Source organism: Mastigoproctus giganteus, chromosome 10 (genome assembly GCF_048544385.1).
Source record: "Mastigoproctus giganteus isolate SK-2022 chromosome 10, ASM4854438v1, whole genome shotgun sequence".
In the NCBI taxonomy this organism is placed as follows: Eukaryota; Metazoa; Arthropoda; class Arachnida; order Uropygi; family Thelyphonidae; genus Mastigoproctus; species Mastigoproctus giganteus.
The window spans coordinates 75,547,104-75,568,540 of NC_143584.1; the positions used below are offsets into that span (position 1 = coordinate 75,547,104).

The 21,437-nt window shown below is 37.5% G+C and overlaps 1 protein-coding gene across 5 annotated transcripts in view; it reads right to left on the reverse strand.

Annotated features, from left to right (window-relative positions):
- The window catches only part of Atx-1 (Ataxin 1), a 313,804-nt gene that overhangs the window by 87,916 nt on the left and 204,451 nt on the right, over positions 1–21,437 (reverse strand). Inside the window, exon 1 of one of the 5 annotated variants that reach the window (XM_090382385.1) lies at positions 3,093–3,354. The exons of 3 other annotated variants lie outside the window; for them this stretch is intronic. In XM_090382385.1, the coding sequence (XP_090238511.1) occupies positions 3,093–3,156 (64 nt within the window). In that variant the 5' untranslated portion in view covers positions 3,157–3,354. Of the gene's footprint in view, positions 1–2,611; positions 2,707–3,092; positions 3,355–21,437 lie in introns of those variants that run through there. One more of the 5 variants, XM_090382388.1, reaches the window with a different exon arrangement.

A 21,437-nucleotide genomic window follows, 5' to 3' on the forward strand; every position in this document is an offset into this window, starting at 1 on the left:
CCGCAAGCGTTTGCCAATTTGCAAAAAGTTCATAGGTCAAGTGCAAAATCGCGACCTATTAATAAAAATATTTGAGAATTCAAGAGCTTATGTACATATATTTAGAACATGTTAACTTAAGTACCTAGCCGAAAGAAAGAATTTATCCAAAGTGTTTGAAAACTGAATTCTGCACATTTGTGTGCGTGTGAATCTCTCTCTCTCTCTCTCCCCCTCAAGATCTGCAATAGAAAGTTATCCTCTCATAATTCTGCCAAATTCTAATTTCATAGCATCACAGAAACTAACAACGTATATTAAACAATATCTTTGTAACGAATAACATGGTTCCTTTTGGAACACAAAAAAGTCTGTTGTGTGTATTTTTTGGATGAGGGGGAGTCCATGAGGGAAAATGCGTTTTTAAAAGGGGGTCGGCAGTTAAAAAAAGGTTGGGAACCCCTAAGCTAGAGAATCCATAATCACCACCATAATTGGAATATTTATTACCTTCAGGAATCTTTCCTCTTTTATATTGGCGATTTATATCAGAACATCCAGTTTTCATTGCCTTTAAATGCCATGGGGAGAGAGAGATACTATAGGATTAAATCACTTTAACATCTTGCCCTTGACAAAATCCCCATAGCTGTAAGACGGGTAAGTATCGACAGTTGTTGGAGTTTATGGTGTTAGAAGGAAAGACCCGTGGCGCCCTGGGCAGTGAAAGGAGACAAATTTTCACAATAAATTAAGAGCCTTAAAAGTCACGAAATGGAAAAAAAAAAAAAAAAAAAAAAACCCAGGGAGTACAACCGTATCTCGAAAGGTAGCCAGGCAGACAGGCAGCCATTAAATGGATTGGCATACTTTATCGCTACTGTCCTGATATTTTGAGACAGCCTTAGTGTGCAAAAGATGAGTGACCTTGATGTGAGCTTGCATAGGGATAGAGAGAGGAGAGGGGAGAGTTAAAAGCTACTTCGGAGAACAAAAACAGCGAGATTAGTCTTGCATTATTTGTTACAAATAACTCTTTGCTTTAAAATCTAAGAAATGTTAATAAGAATCTTGTCTGCAAGTAAAAATTCTTATTCTTGTAAAAGAAGCTCACATTTAAACTAAAATTAACGGATTTTCCCTCCCAAATCATATATTACAGTCAATGATCAAATGATTTTAAGAAAATATAATAAAATTCATATTGAAAATTAAATACATTTATTTCAAAATTTACTATACTGGAAAGAAGTACTGTATCTCCTGTCTCTCGTTTTAAATAATTGAAAAGAAATATACCCGAACCCATATAATTGGTTATTATATCGCGATCAGCATAATTTGTTGTTTAAAACCAAAATGAAGTTTAAGCCACTGGCAGCAACACATGATATAACTTTTGGTCTATGAATCCGGAAGAAACCGATGTTCTTTGGTTTACATTCGATAAGAGAAAAGTGGCTGTTTTATAAAATTAGCTGGAAAATAAGTTGAATGTAAAGCAAGAATCGTTGATATTTTTAATGTGTTTACATTGCATTTCTTTCTTCTCGTTCACAACCGAAGTTGGATCGGGTTAACGGTGGTGAGCGACTGGCAGTGGTAATGGAGGAACGTAAGGAAGCCAGGATAGGCATATCGAGAGATCGAGTTCGAAACGTCGAGTTTTGCAAGTGTACTGTATGTGCATCAAAGGGAATGGTTGGACTATTGAGGAAGATGCCTGAATGTACATTGAAGTTGCACAACAGAGCACTTTTTCATTCCATTTTGGAAAGGAAGGAAACATTTTTGTGTAAGCTTACTCTGTTAATAATAAGATCACCATAACTATGGCTAAAGCAACTCAAGCAGTTATCTTCAAAGGTTTCGATATTTCATCAAGTTTCCATAAAATAAAAGTTGTTAAACTCAAGTAATAAATTGAAGAAAAATAGCGATTTTAGCCTTTAAAAACAGTGACGTTTTCCCTAATGCTCGTGTCAACAGAACTCTTATAATTCGGGTTAATAAATTACTTTTACTTTCTTGCAAATGGGTTTTGTTACAAATTAGAAGTACTCATATCGGGGAAATTACTCGGTCGCTAACCCAAGAAATAGCGTCCTCAATTAAACCCTGTCACACACAAAAGAAAAGACACTTAAGCGAAGAGAATACGACTGTAGACCAAGGAGGATCGATCGCTTTATCTGTTACAGTCGATGAGAGCATTACCCTTTTGATATCACTTATCAGTTATTTCACCCATAAGATATTACAGATAGACACACACACGCGCTACTAATCTTTTCATCATCCTCGCTAAGTAGCAAGAAATAGGCCGACATACGTAGTTCAAGAAACAATTCTTAGGAACTTCTTATACACGGAAACAGCACGAAGTCCATATTGCTAGACTTCGTGACTGAATTACAACACAATACGGAGAAACGGAAACTCTCCAGCTGGGTTTTCACAAGGGGTTGCTCATAATGAAGTTGCAAGTAATTCCCGTGACCCGACAAATGTTGGCAACTTATATCGGTGGAGGAACTGACCTAGAGAAACCGAGGGCGGTTAATGAAACAAACCAACGTTGTCCATATAGTAAATACAATTATATTGTAAACGAGTAGGTAAAAATACTTACGATGTTATATAATTAGCCCGGGCAAGTCATCACCCCGAGACCTTGGCCCCCAGACGGCGAGACAGCATAACTGCCGCCACAACCGCGGCACAAGGCCCAGGAATGTGAAGGGCGTGTGCTGACTAGTTGCTTCGGTGGGTGCACAGTTCACGAGGGTGTTAGTCACACTTCCGTCTCCAACGTTGCTGGCTGCGATGCTCAGATTAGTCGTACAACGTGATTCTCAACGTTTGATATTTTATTTATTATTTATTTATTTTTTTTTTCGAATAGAAAACGGAGGAGGGTAGATTCATCGCCCGATTTAAAGATGCCGCCTCCTTAGTCTGCCTACCGCGTCACGGGTATAAACCTTGTCTAAACCGGTCCTTTTACTCGTGCTCTAGTTATAGGGTGGAGCCAAGTTAGCCCTTGGCATGCTTGTCCAACAAACAACATAGCATGGTTGTCACTCAGCGAACAATTACAACTACTTACTTACCTTCGCTAGGTTTAAGGCGTGAATATGCAGCTAATGGCATCATCAGATTCACAGAAGCGCTCATTTCGTCCCAGCTCGTACACCATGAAGGCCCAGGCCGTTCGTGGTGGCATGAAAAACTTAAACGGCGTTGCCCGTTGCAGCACTGCACTCGAGAGACGTCACAGCCATCGTGCAAATACGATGAAATTCGCGCGAGGTTAGAGGAACGAACAGTGGCGAAGAAATAAGCAATTCAATCACCTTCCTCAGACAAACGACCTGAACGTCTGCTAGCACACAAGTCATCCAGTTTTGTCTGAGACCAGGTTGTGAAAGACGCACGCTACTCGGGGCAGGCAGCGTGTTAGGCCCGGCTGTAAAATTACGCTGACACTGCCCGGAGTGGGAGGCCGTGAGCTGCCATTGGATCGTTGTACGGCCGGGGTTGGGGTAGTGGCATGCTACAATCCTCCGTCCCTCCCTTTGGAATCCGGACACGCTCGGCTAGTTGCAACCCTGTCTGTCCTCCCTTGACCTGGAGGGTACAAACATTCCGGCCCAGGCGGTGACATAAGCAGAACATAGGCGTGTAATGGCTATGCATAACAATTGGTTGTGATCATCATTTATTCCTTCCTACAACGTATATGCACAATAACATCGAGTTGCTGCTATGGCTGCAAGTACAGGCCTGGAAAAGAAAGCACACCCGAACAGCGAAGTTGAATGATTAGACGGTGGAGGTTTTGAGGTTAAGCTGCCACCGATTCGGGTCTGTGAAGGGTATACTGGAGCAGTCAGTCGGTTCATCGGATTTTGTTTAAGTTTAAACTGAGTTCGTTAAAGAAATCATAGCTTCTCGGTAAATCAACGAGCCTTGCTAGATTACGAGGTTCACTGTAGCACGTGACACAGTGCATTCGTATTATTAACTCAGATTTCGATTATGAAAGAAGAAAGTGGCAGATTTTATCCTTGCATCGAGTACCAGTGCAACAGTAGCAGGCATTACTATTCAATAGTTAAGTGCTAAAGTTTTCTGTTCAGTATATTAGATGGAGAATCAGCAGACGTCAGACATAAACACAAGTGGGAGAGTGCTCCCATCTGTCGGGAGTTGGAGGGGGGATGGATTTGCTATCTCTGTGCCTAAGAACTTTTTTTTTTTAATACATTTTAACTGACGTAAAGATGCGTAGGGGTGAAGCAGTCTATCGTATAAACCGTGTACTCTTAAGATCAGTTAGAGGCGTAAAAAAAAAAAAAATCCAGGGAAGAATCTTAAACCTTCTGACGCTGGCCAACTTAGCACCGCTTGTGCAGGAACACAAGAGCGAATGAAACCAATCTATTGAAACAGCAGGAACTTCCAAAAAACAAAAGAGTGAAATGATATGATATTATTAAGAGGCCAAACAAGAAACCCTGATTACCGTAACAGTGCGGCTCAAAGCATTAATAATAGAAAAAAAAATTACATTGTATAGAAAAAATGTAATGAAATGGTAAACAACTTCCGACACAGAGTGGCCACTTTATTAGCTTGGCCTACCTAATAGCAAGTACAGTAGCTTCTCCATTTATCCTCAGAATCGCCTGGATTCTACTGGTATACACTAAGTGGCCATTTTATTAGGCACACCAATATAATAGTGAGTAGCTTCTCCATTTAGTCTTCAAAACAGCCTGGATTCAACTGCTGATATACACTGAGTGACCACTTATTAAGTACACCTATCTGATACCGAGTAGGTTCCCCATTTAGCCCTCAGCTATCGAAAACATGCCACAGGGATGTTGGTCCATGTTGACTCGACTATTCCCCACAGCTCTTAAAAATTCGATGGTTCCGGATCACTACTCCAAAGAGCTCATTCAGAGTAGTGATACGCATTCAATAGGTGCTCAATTCGATTGAGGTGTGGTGACTGAGGAGGCTGCCACAGTTGGATAAATTCACTCTTATGCTGTAACTAGTTCTGTACAGTTCTTTCCTTGTAATATAGAGCACTCTCTATTTGGAAAACCTATTCGCAGAAAGATACACTGCAACCATGAAGGGATGTGTCTGGTTGGAAACAGTTTCCAGATAACCTGTGGACCAAATGTTGTTCCACTATTATTAAGGGACCAAATGTGCACCACAAAAATATTCCCCATTACTAAACCGCCACTATTAGCAATTCTTGACAGCTGGTAGGATGAGGTCCATGCTGTTTTCGCCACATTCTATTAGTCCAAAACAGTAAGAAACCAGGTTGTTGTTGAGTTTTAGGCGCATCGGCGATTTAGGCCATATTGCGCAATAAATTATATCTGCAAATTTCCTTATGTTCTATGGTCGATTTGCTGTTTGCTGGACGAAAACCCCGAGTTTGGAGGAAAAAACATGCTACCCTCGTCTGAGGCTGACAAACTCAGCCATGTTGGGAAAAAAGATCATAAAAATTCCTCACATCATTGACAGGATTCGAACTGTAGTTTTTTACATCCGATGTGGGAAGGACGGCGATACTACCAAATGTGCTATCCGCGAGAGCGTAGGAACCGGAATTCGTCAGAGTAGACATCTTCCACTGTACAGTGGTCCTGAACTTTTTTTTTTTTTTTTGGTACTAACAGGAGTGGAATTCGGTTTCGGTCGTCGGCTGCGATCCATAACCCCTGGGGCACACATCTGGTCAGTATGGGTTTGACACACCCAGGGTCCTGATCTGAATATCATCATTCTTCTCTTTCTTGGTGATTCCCTTCCCTTCTAACTCTTATTCTCTCTCAGGGTAATTAAGAAAAAAATTTTTTTGGCTGGTGCAACATAAGCCTCAGGCTTCCTTGCACCATATGGCTAATAATAGTAATAATAACAAGTTATGACGAATTGCGCGTTTTGATTAACACTGGGTTGCTATTTTTTACTTATTATTGTTATTTTTTTTTTTATGAAAACCCAAACACGAAAGATATCAGAAACAATGGTGCTTGCTTAGTAATCGTATGAATTAAAGTCTGAGAAGACAAAAAATACCATTGAATTAAAATAATTTAATAATTCGCACGGACAAAAGGTACTTGTTGGCATTAGATTTGATTTTTCTGAAGATTGTAATTTTCGAGAAATTCATGTGAACGATATTCTGGAATGATATTCCAGAGAACAGAAGTGAAAGGGATAAATAAGAAATAGAAAAAGTTGGTTCTGTAAGTTTGGAGTTGGGCAGTGAATGGATGTGATTGGCTGCGGTACGTGTTCGGACTGGTTTGGAAGAGGAGTGGGAGAATTACAGGTTGGCTATTAGCATTTACGGTGCCTATTAGCATTAGCCATATAATGCAAGGGGGCCACAGACTTTTGCTTCACCGGCAAAAGAGAGAGCGAGATAAAAGAAATATATTAAAAAGTAGATAAGAAATAGACTAATTATGTACTTCCCCCTCACATAGGTAATTATGCAGTTGACCTTTGAATTTCTTCAAGCTGTCAGGCCTCAACCACCTGCGGAGGCAACCCGTTCCAGTAATCAACAACTCGCTGGTCAAAAGAAATCTTCCTCCTTCAATTCATTTGAATCTCCAAGTTCTGGAATCCTTAACAAAAATGAAGATTTCGCCGTCATTAATTTTGATAATCCCTCTCAGTCTTATAACCCTCATTCAAGTCCCCAAGCTCTGTAAGCCACGTAATGGACATCTTTCCTCATAGGTCGTCCTTTTACAAATATGACCATGCACGTTGTCCATCTTTGGATCCTTTCAAGAATCTTAATACTTTTTTTTTTTTTTAAAGTGAGGTTTCCATACCTGGACACAGTATTCCAAGTGCACTCTTACAATTGCCTTTTACAGTGGGATTACAACCTCACAACCTCCCTATCGCTAGAGGCTATTGATCGATAAATCATTAATAGATCACCATGAGCTTTCCTGGCCACCTGCCTATACTTCTCAGAGAACTTCATATTCGGCCCGTATCATTACGGTTATTAAATGAAAGTATTTGCACAAAAAGCATACAGCAGAAACTCAACGTTTATGAGTCAGAGAATAGAGAAGCTTTATAAGAGATGGATCATTCATTAAGCTGACTGCCCTTTTTGAATAGAGGCTGGAGTTGAGTGGTTTTGGGAGCACTGCCCTAGATGTGGTAACAATATTCCACGTTAGGGCGGATATGAGATTTGTACAGAGTCAGTAGCTATTTAGAAGCAAAGTAATGCCGAGAGCGAAAAATAAAATTCAGTTTTTAGTGCAGAGGAAATAATATTTGAGATTTTATAGAGATATGCGTTCGTGTCTAGACATCTGAGTGTCATCGAAGATGAACACTGAAGCAGCAGACTCTTTTTTGAGAATAAAAAGACAGGAATGAGTTTTAAGGACTAAAGTTATTAAATTTTCTTCGCCTCATTATGGACTTATCTGGAGATCTTCATTAAAATATAGCGATATTCGAGAAGTTGAATTTGCTTGTACAGGGTACGGTTTCTCAAAATGGAAAGTGGAATGTAGTGTGTTATCCTCAGCAAAAAATATGGATAGGATTTCCAGTAAGTGAAAGAAAGTCATTAATAGGCAAGTAAAAAGGAGAAAAAAATTTAACGTTGAGGAACACCAGCATTAGTGGAGAAGGTATAAGACGTCGCCTGCAATGAGCGGCCAGAGAGAAAACTGGATACTCAACTGCATGAAACAGTCACCAATCCATAAGATGGGAGCTTGTTTAGAAGACGTTCATACCTTAGAAACATCAAGGATTTATCAAATTTTTTCATCGAATTTGTTGAAAAGATGAGTTGCATAAGCCAATATGTTCAACATTATCCCTCCACTGTTGAACATATTTCATAAGATAATATGTTCAACAGTGGAGCGATAATGATGGAATCCATATTAGATCACATGAGAAGTTTCAAGATAGTTTAAGAATTGACGCTTGACTCCATTACTTTGGAAAGAGTAAAGATAAGGGCAGCAATTGGGCGGGTTTTTTTTTTTTTTTTAGGAATTAGCTGGTATGAGCAAATTTTCAAGCAGAAGGAAAAACACCATTGAAATAATAAATTGTAAAAGGGCGACACAGAACACTAGCAAGTTGGGGAACATAGGTTTTGAGAACAGGTGGAGAAATAACCAGAGGGACTTGGAACTTTCTTGGCATCAAGGTTGTTCAGAATTCTTCTAACATTTTGTCAAAAAACCACGAGGGGTATTGAGTTGGAGTTGATTTACCAAGATTGTCGATACAGATTAGAAAAAAAGTGGGTTGCTAAGACGGCTTCATCTTTAGTGAAGATGCATTACAGTCACCTGATCCTAACAGAGGCGGGAGTATAGAAGAACAGAAGTTGCGGCCAATACCTTTGGCAAGAGACGAGAATGCTCGCCTACCATGAGGATAAGGTGCACGTTTTTCAATCTTCAAATTACCTGTTCAAAATAAAGTTTGGATTGATTAATATTTGTTTTACAACTGTTGTAGTTTTGTAGTGTAGGAGAAAATGGTGCAGGAGATTTTGATACGAACCAATTGAGATGTGCTACGTTCTTATCCTGAACAGCATTAGCAGATTTATTTTTGGAAAACCATGGTTCAGATAAAGGACGGGATTTTAAGGTGGAATGCGCAATAAAGGATTTTATCCTCGTGAAAATAATTTCACTGACACGATCTGGGCAAACACATTTGGGAGCAGAAAACTTAAAACTAATCCAACCAAGAAAAAGGAGGAACAGAAATAATGCAGATCATGCCAATTCGTATTTTTGTAATGCTGCTGCATTGGAGAGGAGGTCATCACGAAATCGTGATGCGATTTGTGTTGAATGTTACATGGTTATTGGACCAATCTCTATACACCCGAGACATAGCTGTACGTGAAAATTCCAGCAGGGTTGCAGGTTTCGTTGACAGTCATTTAAATATTTGGCTTGTCTATTCTCGCATTGAAGTGCACACAAACTCCATCCTTAGGCACATGCCCACTTTCTTTATATCACATAGTGCCAACACGTGATGTTGTTACTGAAGGAGAGCTGGCTCATGAAAAAGGATAGGTGCACCTAATAAAGTGTATATGTATTGACCGCCGTAGCCGATTGGTCAAAGGTGAGGATACACACTACTGCTAAATACGATGATGTTTTTGTATTCTCTCTATTTGTACATTTCTCTGACATAATGTGATCGCCGCGAAATATGAAGAGAAAGTTTATTTACTAAAACAGGTTTATTTATTACGCATTTACCAAGCAACCCATTAGTGAATGGGATATATCGAAATAACTATAGCAAGAGAATATATGGTGGCACTGGATAGAGAGTAAGATATTTTTATACAGGTGACAAAAGGCGATTTCACTGAGAGAACAGTCTAAGGGAAAAATCCTAAGTTGGGAACCATTGATATAGAATAATATATATATATATATATATGTATATTTTATGTATATTTTAATTAATATGATAAATAAAAGTAAAGATGGCAGTTCGAAACTCCGGAAAGCTTAAAAATTACGTCAAAAAAAAGTTACTATAGCCAACATCAGCATCTGATGTTGGCTATCGTAACTTTTTTTTGACGTAATTTTTAAGCTTTCCGGAGTTTCGAACTGCCATCTTTACTTTTATTTATCATATTAATTAAAATATACATATATTTACATTTGCATCCGTTGCTGCTGCTTTGCGCGCTTCGGTGCGTTTGCCATATCCAGTTTATTTAACTCTCTGATGTTTTCTGTTTTTACTCTTTAATACTATCTCTTATATATTATATTATATATATATATATATATATATATATATATATATATATAACAACATGCACAATTCCAATGTACTGTATATTACGCATTACACACACATTTCTGATTTTGATGTTTGAAGTGGAATATATATTACCGTTTAGATTTTACGATTGCCAAATTTTAATTTTGCCTAATACATTGTTTTTATCAAATATTTACGAAGATAATATTGTTTTTATATGCGTTTATTGTGTTTAGGAACATCAGCGACTAAAGCCATGTTGCTCCGTGTCTGTAAATGGCATATGTTCTCTGGTCGATTTTCACCTGAGTTTCCGGGAGAAAAACCATGCTACCCTCGCCTGGGACAGACTACCTCAGCCACGTTGTGAAACAGGCCCATAGAAATCCTCACGTTATCGACGTGACTCGAACTCTGGTCTTTTCCACCTGGTGTGGAGAGGTAGATGATCCTACCAACTGTGCTACCCACGAGGGCATAGTAAGAAAGGCAAGAGAGATAGTGGAAAGAGGAATTGTATTGGAAATTGAGAGCGAACATGATGCAGAACAGGTAAAGAGGAAATTAGAGAATTTGGCGCTTAGGCGCAACTTTCTCAAAACAGAAGCGCCCAAAGTTATTATTTATGATGTGGATGCTGAGGTAGACAAGGAGGAATTCTTTAAAGAACTGCGTGATAGGGACCTGAGTCAAAGAGGCATAAGCAGATTGAATATGGACAGGGAGTTGCTATAACGGTTTGAGGGCACAAACAAGGCGAAGACAGATAGAAAATGGATATTAGACTTAAACTTGGACTAGAAGTTTCTTGGCGCATCTACAAATACACTGTTCGACAAAATTAACAGAACAAAATGTTTTTCATGAATATTTTATTGTGAACAGTGTCACCGAAGGCTAATATTTAATATAATATACATACTGGCATGCAAATTCCAATTCCTGGAACTGCAAATTCCTGGGGTCGTTAACTTTCTTGGTTAAGGACCCCTGCTCTAGTGCCTATATGTTGGAAAAATGTTGCAGAGCCTAAACAGGCGCAGCGAATTCCAAGATTAACTAAACCACAAAGACGTAAAGATAACAAAACAAATTCAGATTTTCGAAATAAATTGATAATCTTCGTAAATCTCCAGTGATTTTTTAACATTTTTAAATCATTATTCCTTCCGATATGCGTAGCTGCATTTTAACCAATGATCCAAATTATAAGATTTGTCCATAACAGAGGATCCGATAAGCTTTTGTATCTCCCCCATCCAGGTTGGCATAAAAACTATAAATGTTAGAAATTTGAAAAGAAGACTTACATAACAGTTGTTCCAATTACAACAAATAGAAATGGAAGACGCCGGGTTTTTTTTTGTTTTTTCCCCCTTTTTCACAAATGGAATTGCCTACCCTCACTGAAAATAACCTCTTTGAATTCAAATATGGCTTTTATAATTGCGTTGCTATAACCTGGATGCTCTGCAGTTCAGAGTAAGTTTTAGGTACATATTTACAAGAAATGATCTTGTTAAATCGCGTATTCATAATGCTCTCTGGTAACTTGAGACCACTGTCTCAGCTCTATAGAAATATGAAATAATCTTTGAACTTTCGGAGTGGCCTATAACATGACCTCAAACTCAGAAGTATCACGGGATAAGATACTTTAGCTATGCTAACAGCATGAGGGGAAGCTCCGCCCCGCGCCACCAGGCCAAAGAACGTTTTACAATAGAGATCCTCCTCATATATACCAGAATATTATCTTGATAATGCTAAACACCCTCTATCGAAACTCTAAGGGATCTGAGACAAGTATCTGGCTGGCCCCTTGCTCACTGCTGTCTGATAGCAAGTACTCGTTATCTATGTATGCCACATTTTAAGTTTATACGTCATGTCAAAAATATGTAGAAGGATCCACCATAATTATGAGGGAACGTAGTCAAAACCCGATTGTAATTGGTTGTGAACCATTAATGGCAGTTATTTCCTGACCTACGGGATAAAGTATCCCATGAGTGGGAAATCTGCTTTTTTAATTTAAAAGCAGTGACATTTTTCAACTGAAACGTAGGCATATCATTCAAGGTACAATTAATACTAAAAAAGAAGCATATTTCGTTGTTAAAATATTATAGCAACCAGTTTTAACAGACGTTGAACGGCATAAAAATGGCCAGTAAATATTAAATTTGTTGGGGGGGGGCTAGAGATCTGAAAAACTTTACGTTGCATTATACATAAAATATCAATACCCTCTTTGAAAGAGTTCATCCTACTGCATTCCATTTCTATTAAAAAAATTTTTTTTGAAAGCTATGCGCATATAAAAGAGATTTCTAAAATATCCTAAAAGCTCTTACATAAAACGGCAATTCTTAAACGCGAACAAATATCACCTCTTTCCGAACATTCACACAAACACTCACGTGTGAAACAACTAATGTTAAGTGTAGATATCGATGATTCATCTAAAATGGATTCCATGAATGGTATTTCATTCTCACGTGTTTATAAACTGAAGCTTTTAACAGCTATTTCCGAAATCCCATAAGGCGTATCGCACCAAATACATTTTATAAACTACTAGCGTAAACTGAAAAAGCAGGCCATCCAGTACAAATTTTTATTCCACTTTTATATGCTACTTGTTAGTTCTAAAGGAATGAAAACTGAGTCATTAAAGCAAAATTGATTTTAAAAAAAAACTGAAGTTGACACACTTTAAATATTTATAAACGCATGGAATCTACAGGCAAATGGGTTAGGCTGGACGAATTCTCCCTGGACAACAGACCAATCGCATGGCCACCAAGATTCCCATAAACATACTGCAGATAGAAGCGGACCGAGTAAGACCAGAGACCACATTATGTACAAAAACAAAAGAGCAAGAGCTAGAGCTAATAAGTTTTCTTAAAAGTAAAAGCAATCAATCAATTACACGATCTACAAGAAACAGCAGAATTCGAAGGCAATTCATAAGAAACAACGCTGTAACTTCAAAATCAACTAAAAAAAAAAAAAAAAAAGTTCCACAAATGGCTCGACCAACGCTTGGGTAATACAGCCATTCGCCAAAAGAATGGACCTTCCGAATGCAAGCCAGCCTGGAAGATGCCCCTAACGAAGTACTGTTTTAACCCACGCTTGTGATATTCTGATTATCAAAAGCGAATTATCAGTACCTTACCATATAAAGCTGTGGAGGGCCAGATGGTTCTGCTTAATCCTTGATAAAAGTATGCGGCATATTCAACCTCGACTCACTCCTGCATATTTTTAATCAAACCCTGAACAACACAACCATGCCGAAGATATAGAGCAACTACTGTGAGGCTTGTGCTCAAAACCGAGAACCTGAGTGACCTGGAGTGAACTTGGCCAAAGCTATCTGTTGTGTCCTCCTAAAAATATTTAAAAAGGCATATAAACCCAATCTAAGTGAGCAGTATTTCCATCACATCCGCCACTACTCCCTCAGCTTACTCGTGAAGAATAGGCGATCCATGACCACCAATCTTCTGGGCACATTAGCATGATTAGGAAAAAATCGTTTAAAGCACATTACTCAGTTTATATTTATCATAAGCATCCTAATATAAAACCTGAATTTATATATACTTGTAAGGGTATGCCGTTTTCATAAGAGTCTGGATACTTTTGGAAGAAGATGTATATACACTTCTATAGAAAATACTATTGAAATAATAACTGGCTTTTCATCTCCTAAAAATAAAAGATTAATATATTTACAATCATTTAATTACTGTACGAACAAACTGGATTCGTGCCTATCACATTTCGCTGGCAATACAAAGCTATCCACTTTTTTTCTTCTTTTTTTTGGTCCCTAATCACTGGCCATTCCCCCCCCCCCTCCACAAAAATAATGTACCATTACGATTGATCCTTTAAAAAATCGTTTTAATACATTTTCCCATTAAATGAAACAGCAACAAAAGACAATTTCTCTTGATTGTCAAATCGACTAAGTAATTCTCATTCGTTCGTGATTATCTGTATCGATCTCTATCTTTTTAAAATAGTGCAGCAACTACATTGCGATCTTAGTTTTTAAGGTCGGGAAGTTCAATATAGTGGATTAGAATTTGATTTTATTCTTGGCTTTCTACTTATCATATTTCCCTTCTAAGAAAAGATCTGGGCATTTTCTATTCAGTGACACTCTTCTTATTTTTGCTTCCTTTGTGCATTGTGTTCCCAACAATTCTGGCAAGAGTGTGGATTTTATTTTCATTCCACTTTTAAGCATAGAGATTCCCAATGAGCTCTGTGATCGAAATAAAACTTTCTTTTCAAGGCCCAGCACGAAAGCTGTTAACTGAATTGGCAAGACTAATTTTCATTCATGTTTAATTAAAGGTCTAGCGAAGCCGTAGTACAGAAGAATTTAGGATTTTTATAAAGGAAAAAAACATGTGCACAACCTTTTGACACATTCTGGGTAAAAAGAGGACTTCGGATTCTGAAACACCGTCTATTCGAGTCTCTCCTATTCACAGGACACTTTAAAGACAGATTCAGTCCTCGATAGTGTTACCGGTCTTAATGAAACTCGATAGGGGATAATGATGTTTCTGCCTGGTGTGATTAATTCGACGATGAAAAACTACCAACGGATCAGCTTGCTGCCTCCAATTAGAAAAATCATAAAGGTCATTAGAGTTGACCTGCTTCGCCTCGATCTCATAGCCTCATGAGTTGGGGTGGGGAGGTAAAGAGGGAGTATTGCTTATTACTCAGAAGGTTGAGGCACTGTCAAGCATCACAACCAGAGGGTGACAACCAACTGGTTGTCATCCAATAGTGCACAAGATGCATCTTTATTATTTTTCTCCTTTTACAGAGAATGTACAAAAATTTAAATTACGTAACTGTGTAAGGAGAGAAAAATATAAGCACTTTCCAAAATTGATAACAGAGCAATAGTCAAGTTATGGCACAATAATAATTACAGTAATAAAATAACAGCTAGGACACTTCTGAGATGAAACCCTTCTACTCGTCGTTGGCGTACAAACTGAGCAGCCAATCAGACCACCAACATTTCTGGCAATCAGGAAAAGAAGGTGCACATATTTCTTGGTTCCAGCAAACAATTTTCTTAAATGAACTATTCATTGAATTTTACGGTTATAATTTATCAGAACCGCTGCACTGAACGGTCAGTAAAAATGGCTCTTTTGCAACCCATAAACTTCCAGCTGTAAGAGAACCTCAATAGTGACGGAATTATTATACATTTTGCATAATCGTAACATATTTTAAATTGAATGAGTGATTGTTCTACTCTCTCCTCCAAAAAGAGAAATTTCAGCCTCATCTAGATTCTCCCACCATCCGACGTGTTTCAGCTGCTTAAAGCGGTGAGACAACGAGAGTGAAGAAAGCCCGTCTATGGACTTTTCCTAGGAGAGGCACAATTAGTGCCAAAATAATTTATTTTTGTTAGAATTACTTTGCCACGATACATATTTAATTTAAGCAGAGGCAAAATCTTATACTCTAGTTCACACGGTTTATCATGTGAACTGAAACAACCTGAAAAAAACCTAGAATAACCCATGGGAGAAAACCCCTACTCCCTCTGCCTGTGATCGGCTAACTACAACCTCGACTGAAGAGGCCTTTAAGGATTACTCCAGTCTCCGAGGGTGGATGTGATACCAGCCTTCGCCAAACACTTAATTTATTAACGCTTTGTATTTAGAACTGAAATAACAAAGCAGGTTACACATTCTAACCCCTCCGAAACGTAGTGGTCAGTGTAATTTGATCATCATAAGCACTATATGTATTATTTTGCTATTTCTTAATTTAAAAAAATTACAGTAATGCTAATACAGGACAGCATTAATAAATGTATTCTTCTCTGTATGTATAATAAGAGTGCCAGGAAGATGCTTTTCGGTTTGCTTCGTACTAATAGTGTGATATTTTTTTTTTTTTTTTTTTTGAGCGTGTCTCAGACCGTGGTTGTAAGATTTGGAATGAATGGGATAGGAGTTCTCCTGTTTTCCTCTCACGAGCGCATTATGTGATCGTGAGGACTTTATGCTAAGTCTGCGATAAGCCATAAAGTTCACAATTTATCTGCAGTTGGAGTCAGTAGACAAGCAAAAACACGTTTCATACCATCGCCTGAAAATCTCACGGAGTTGTCTCGCGATTAAATCAGCCGAAAGGAGAAGAACGTGACACGATACATTTGCAAAGCTAATCATCAATTTATACATCAAAAGCCAAACTGAACCCGACAATTACGACTGCTGGCTGGGACCGCATAGTACAATAAATAAATAAAAGCTCTCGACTATCAACTTTATAAATCTGCTTAAAAACGAAAACTGCTATTAACTTTATATTTCGAAGGAACATGACTGCCACGGCAATGCCAACAAATATGAAAGTGGCAATTTTTTAAGTTCTGTGTATTTTTCGAATCCTTGCACTCTCGAGACTGCAAATTATAAACACTTTAGGTACACACAGTAGAACCCGAATAATTCCATGCACCAGGTTTGGTTTTTTGATTCCAAATTTCAACTATATATATTATTTTCCCGCATAAAGAGTTCGTGATAAAGAATACAGTTATTATACGTTTTCCCGCTTAACAGTTTTTTAAATATAAAAATTCTTTATTTTTATATTAACAGAGTTTACGTAATGCCCTATTTGAGAATATATTTAATATATTTGATTTTCAATGATTATTCAACGTGGCAGTTTTGTAAAAATCTTAATTTATTATCTTCAATGTGGAATCAATTAGTGTATTCATATCCTCCCCCACCACCTCCATTTTTAGTGAGGGAAAGAATTTGATGTAACAAAGTTCAAAAATTAACAATGTTAATGTTTCAGTTTTGTATCGTGATGATAAGGGTTTCATATCCTTAACAAGTTTTGTTTATGTAGCCTGAATTTTCTAATGAAACAAAGGATTGGATTGTATCATCGTACGCTGATAATAACGAATTGTTATACGTATGTCCATTAAACCGAACACCAGAAATCTTGGGATAGTTTCGGCTACAAGCTGAGATGATTTATTTTGCTGGACCAACTGTAAAGAGAATATGGCCGCACCACGTATCAAACAGGCTACATTATGCAAATTTAAAGAGGGGTAACTGACTAGATTAAAGCATTTTAAATGTAAAAATTGCTTATTTTTAAATATAAATTATGACCATTTCAGATCTATAATAATATATATCTGAAAGAAGAAAATCTTTAGCCTATTTCGCGCATTTCTATATATATATATATTTAGTACTGTACTGTACTTTTTGCCTCCCCACTCTAGATAGTTTGATTAATTAAATTTAAAAAAAAAATCGTTCTCACATTTATGAGTTTCTTCACATCAAGAAGTTGGATTCTTTTACTCACTTCCTTAAATAAAATCAACAAGGCAATGCCATTTAATCAAGCAATTCACGTGTGCATGAAACTAATCAGAGAGAAAGAGAGAGAGAGACTATTTGTAAAAATGATGCAATTAACCTCCGACTTCAAGTATTCGCGTGTCCTTGCCCTACACATTGATATTCAGCGCCTTCCTTTATATTTCTAAGGAACTTTTATCCAACAAACAAACACTTTTATAAAGCGTATTTAAGGTGACCTTCAATGCCCATTGTGCTTAACAGTGCCGTAACAAATTCATTACTCTGCCTTTGTAATGTTTCCTTTGTTGAATAATTTATAATTTGAATAATTAAATACATTTTGTGTTCATGCTACTGAACGGCTAGATAGGGCAACAAGAGTTAGATCTATCAGTTTCCTTTTGATTCTTTCTGTGCTACTTGTGCCACGAGTAGCACTTTAAGTAGCGCTTCCCTCCCCCCACCAAACTGTTTACTAGCCTTTCTAGTCGATGTGTTCATAGTAATCCAACATTCTTTGAAAGATACTAAAGGCAAGTTGACAACTTAATTTGTAGTTCATCAAGAATGCTCTGGTTACATTCCAGAATATACAAGGAATTCTTACCATTCGCAGTTGGCACCACATCTCGAAGGCACTGAGTTTGTTTTTGTCCTGCCCAGAACGAGGTTCCATTACTGTGGGCCATTAAAAAAAGTTGAAGAAATCAACATTTTTTTAATGGGCCGCAGTAATGGAACCTCGTTATTAGGCTGGAGTTTGTTTTTTTATTGAGTTGTCCCTCTGCTCCTTTTTGACGAGAGACTGTTGCATAAAAATCCAAGGCAATTCTTATTTCTTCTAAAGATGATCCATGGTTGTTAGACAGCTTAAATCTATAATCCCTAAATGGCAGTCTTAGAAAAATATACCAAAGCGGCCATTCATAAATAATTTTATACTATAAAGAATGCATTTTTTTTATTTGAAACTTAGACTGTCAGTGTACAAAATTCTCATTAGAAATTTCCAAATATTGTTTACTTTTTTACTAACCTGTATTCTGAGTCTTTTTTTTTTTTTTTTTTTTTCCTCCAATGGCACGCCAAAATTGTTATATTTTTGTTTCATCCAGATTGGTATTTCCTCAAAAAGATTCGAAAGATTCTTCCAGTTGTGAGCCAGTGAAATAGTGTCATCGGCGTTAGGGCATATAGAACTGTCTCACTACCTTTAGACTTATATTTACTTTACCATGGACTTTCTTACTTCATTCGTAAAGGCTCCCTGAAGAATTCAATGGAATTCAAATTGGTATGTTGTCCAGCCTTAAAGAAGAAAAACAACGAATTTTAAAAATTCTTCATGACCGTTAGCAACTTCGCTGATCTGATTCCCAAAAAGGTTTAATTACAAAATTATTTATTCTAGAAGATGGTTTTCTCCTAGCGTTTTCTAGCTTTCTTTTAACAGGACACGGTTCCTTATATTTCAAACTTGCCTGTTTCCATCTTTCCAACTCCGAACTTTTGTCTTTGCGGTTCTGTCGAGGATTCTACCCACGTTCTTTTCTTTTACCCTTTTTACAATGAATTTCGTTCACAGTTACTGTCTGTCACTGGTCCTGTTTCTTCCGGTCAGAGACCTGTCCATTTCCTTTCCTACTTTCTTTCAGTCCTTTCATAATTTCTCACGCGCTGTCTTTCTTTAAAGACGACAGTTACTGGCCGAACTATAAACCTATTTGTATTTATCGATCAACACCTATACTTAACTTCCTTAAATTCATTCATAATTCCCAAATTCTTTCAGAACTTCACCAAGCTTCTCCCTTAAATTTGTTACATTCTCAATTTTAAGCAATGTATCCAAAAATGTACTTGTTGCTATCAATCAGCCTGCTAGCAAAAATTGCATAAGCTGTAGCATTTACTCAACTGTTATCCTTTTTACCATGAAATTTGACGTTTCATAAATATGTTCATATTTTGTAAATAGTGATTAAGTTTATATTTAAATAACACCTTCGTTTTCTTTAGATTTTGTGGTAAAGTATGCTCTTTACCACCTTCAACGTTTTTTTTATTCTAATCAAAAATATGAATGTTATGAACTCTCACGGACAATAACACACTTCGTTTTTATTTTGTAAAATTTATTGTGTTCAACACCTATTCATGTCTTGGACTGATTGGACATTAATTGTTGGACTGGACATTTAACTTTAATGGTTAATTCCTTTTTAAAATTTTGTAAATTTTCTGTATAATTCCTTTTCTCGCAAACAGATTAGTGGTGCCTTTGCTCAACTATTTCAGGTTATCTATCTCTAAATGGTTCGCCTATTTTTAAATAAAATCCAACCCAAAACAATTTCCTCCAAATTGAATTCCTGATTTAAACTCGAATGGTTTCATGTTTACTTCTGTTTTCCTACCTACAGGCATGTCCTCTATCAGCGAAACACGGGGGGAGTTGAACTGAAGTTCCGGGTGCCGCCATTCATCAGACACATATAGTATTAATAATAGTGTCATCAGCGTAGCTGAGATTAGAAATCCGAACTTATCTAGTAAAGAAACCTTTGTTCCATTCTACCAAAGCTCTCCCCATTATGAATTTTCCACGAATTTAAACAGACTTGGAGAAAGGATGCAATATTCTCAGTGTCTCTTCTTGTTCTGATGAAATCAATATCCATTGCCAATGATAGTAAGACAGTCACAGTAACGTACTCTTGGGAGTTGGTAAGCTTTATGGGGGAACCCATAGGAGGCAGGACCATACATAGCTTATGGCGAAGAATGCATTCAATAACTTTTATACGACCAAAATTATACCCACAAAAGTTCTTTTTAATCTGAAAGCACATTATTTAAATATATGTCTTGAAACTGGTACGTTTCATAGAAAGATAAAGCACATTTTCACATTGGAGATATCCATACTATAACTGCATAATTTGGACAAGAAAATATTCACTGGATTTAGGAAGTTTTACTGATGGCCAATAAAGTGTCAGCATAAAATATTCAGCAACTGTATTATTAAAAAAATTAACAGAATCCCCAAGAATAACATTTTAAAACTCCAATCAAGCCGATAAGCGATCTACTCTTCTGTTACCAATTCATATTACTCCACACTCCGTCTTGATATTAAGAGTAAGAGATCTGAGGATTACTTAACAAGTATAAGACAATGTTGAGAAAAAGTCGCGCGTCAGGATTAAATTTGAAAGTGTCTGCAATTCTGCCCAGTTACGATAGGAGAGAGTACATGTGGAGGGCTTGGCCAATCAATTTGACCTTGGAGAGACCGTGCAAGGCTCGTAGGGAAGAATTTTTCCCAGCGTAGTCTGTGCTTGTTAACAGGAGACACTGTTTTTATAGGGAGGGGATACACTTAAAAGAAGGAGTGCAAGGATATTTGCTATCAAGGCAGTGTTAGATGGGTTGGAAAACTGACAGTTTAGGGGAGGATAGACAGACTAATGGATTGACTATAGCAGCAGATAGATTGTTTGTTTGTTTGTTTGTTTGTTTGTTTCTTTGGGAATTTTTTAGGCGCATCGGCGTCTATGGCCATAGTGCGTCAGCAGCAGGTAGAAGAGAAAACGATTCTTGCACTGCTTCTAATGGAACATGAAGCAGCCTGGAAAGCAAGGTGTCGGGGATTTCAAGGCTTTCTTGGGGTCATCGTAGAACAAGTAAATACATGGGCTGTGTAGGGTAAGTAAGAGTATAAACAGGTGCAGGTATACCTGCATGTACACCAATGTTAGGAACATAGTAAATAAATTTGATGAATTTGAAATACTGGTCAAGTCATCAAATGTAGACATTGTTGGGATATCAGAGACGTGGTGTCACTCAGATACAAGGAATGCAGAATTCTTATACGGGGAGTACAATGTGTACAGAAAGGACAGGAGGAAGAGGGGTTATGCTCTTAGTTAAGAAGCATATCAAATCTAAGGCAGTGCATTCAGTCGGCATGGGTGACCAGTGCAACACCGAGTCAGTTTGGTGTGACATAAGCACTAGAAAAACGAAAATGAGGATAGGAGTGTGTTATAGGCCTAATGACTCTGATTAGGAGGCAGATTACGAGAAGTCTCTGGCAAAGAAAAGCAGCAAAGGCTTCTTTTCTCATATTAACAGCAGAAAGAAGAGGTTGAATCACAACCTCTTCTTTCTTCT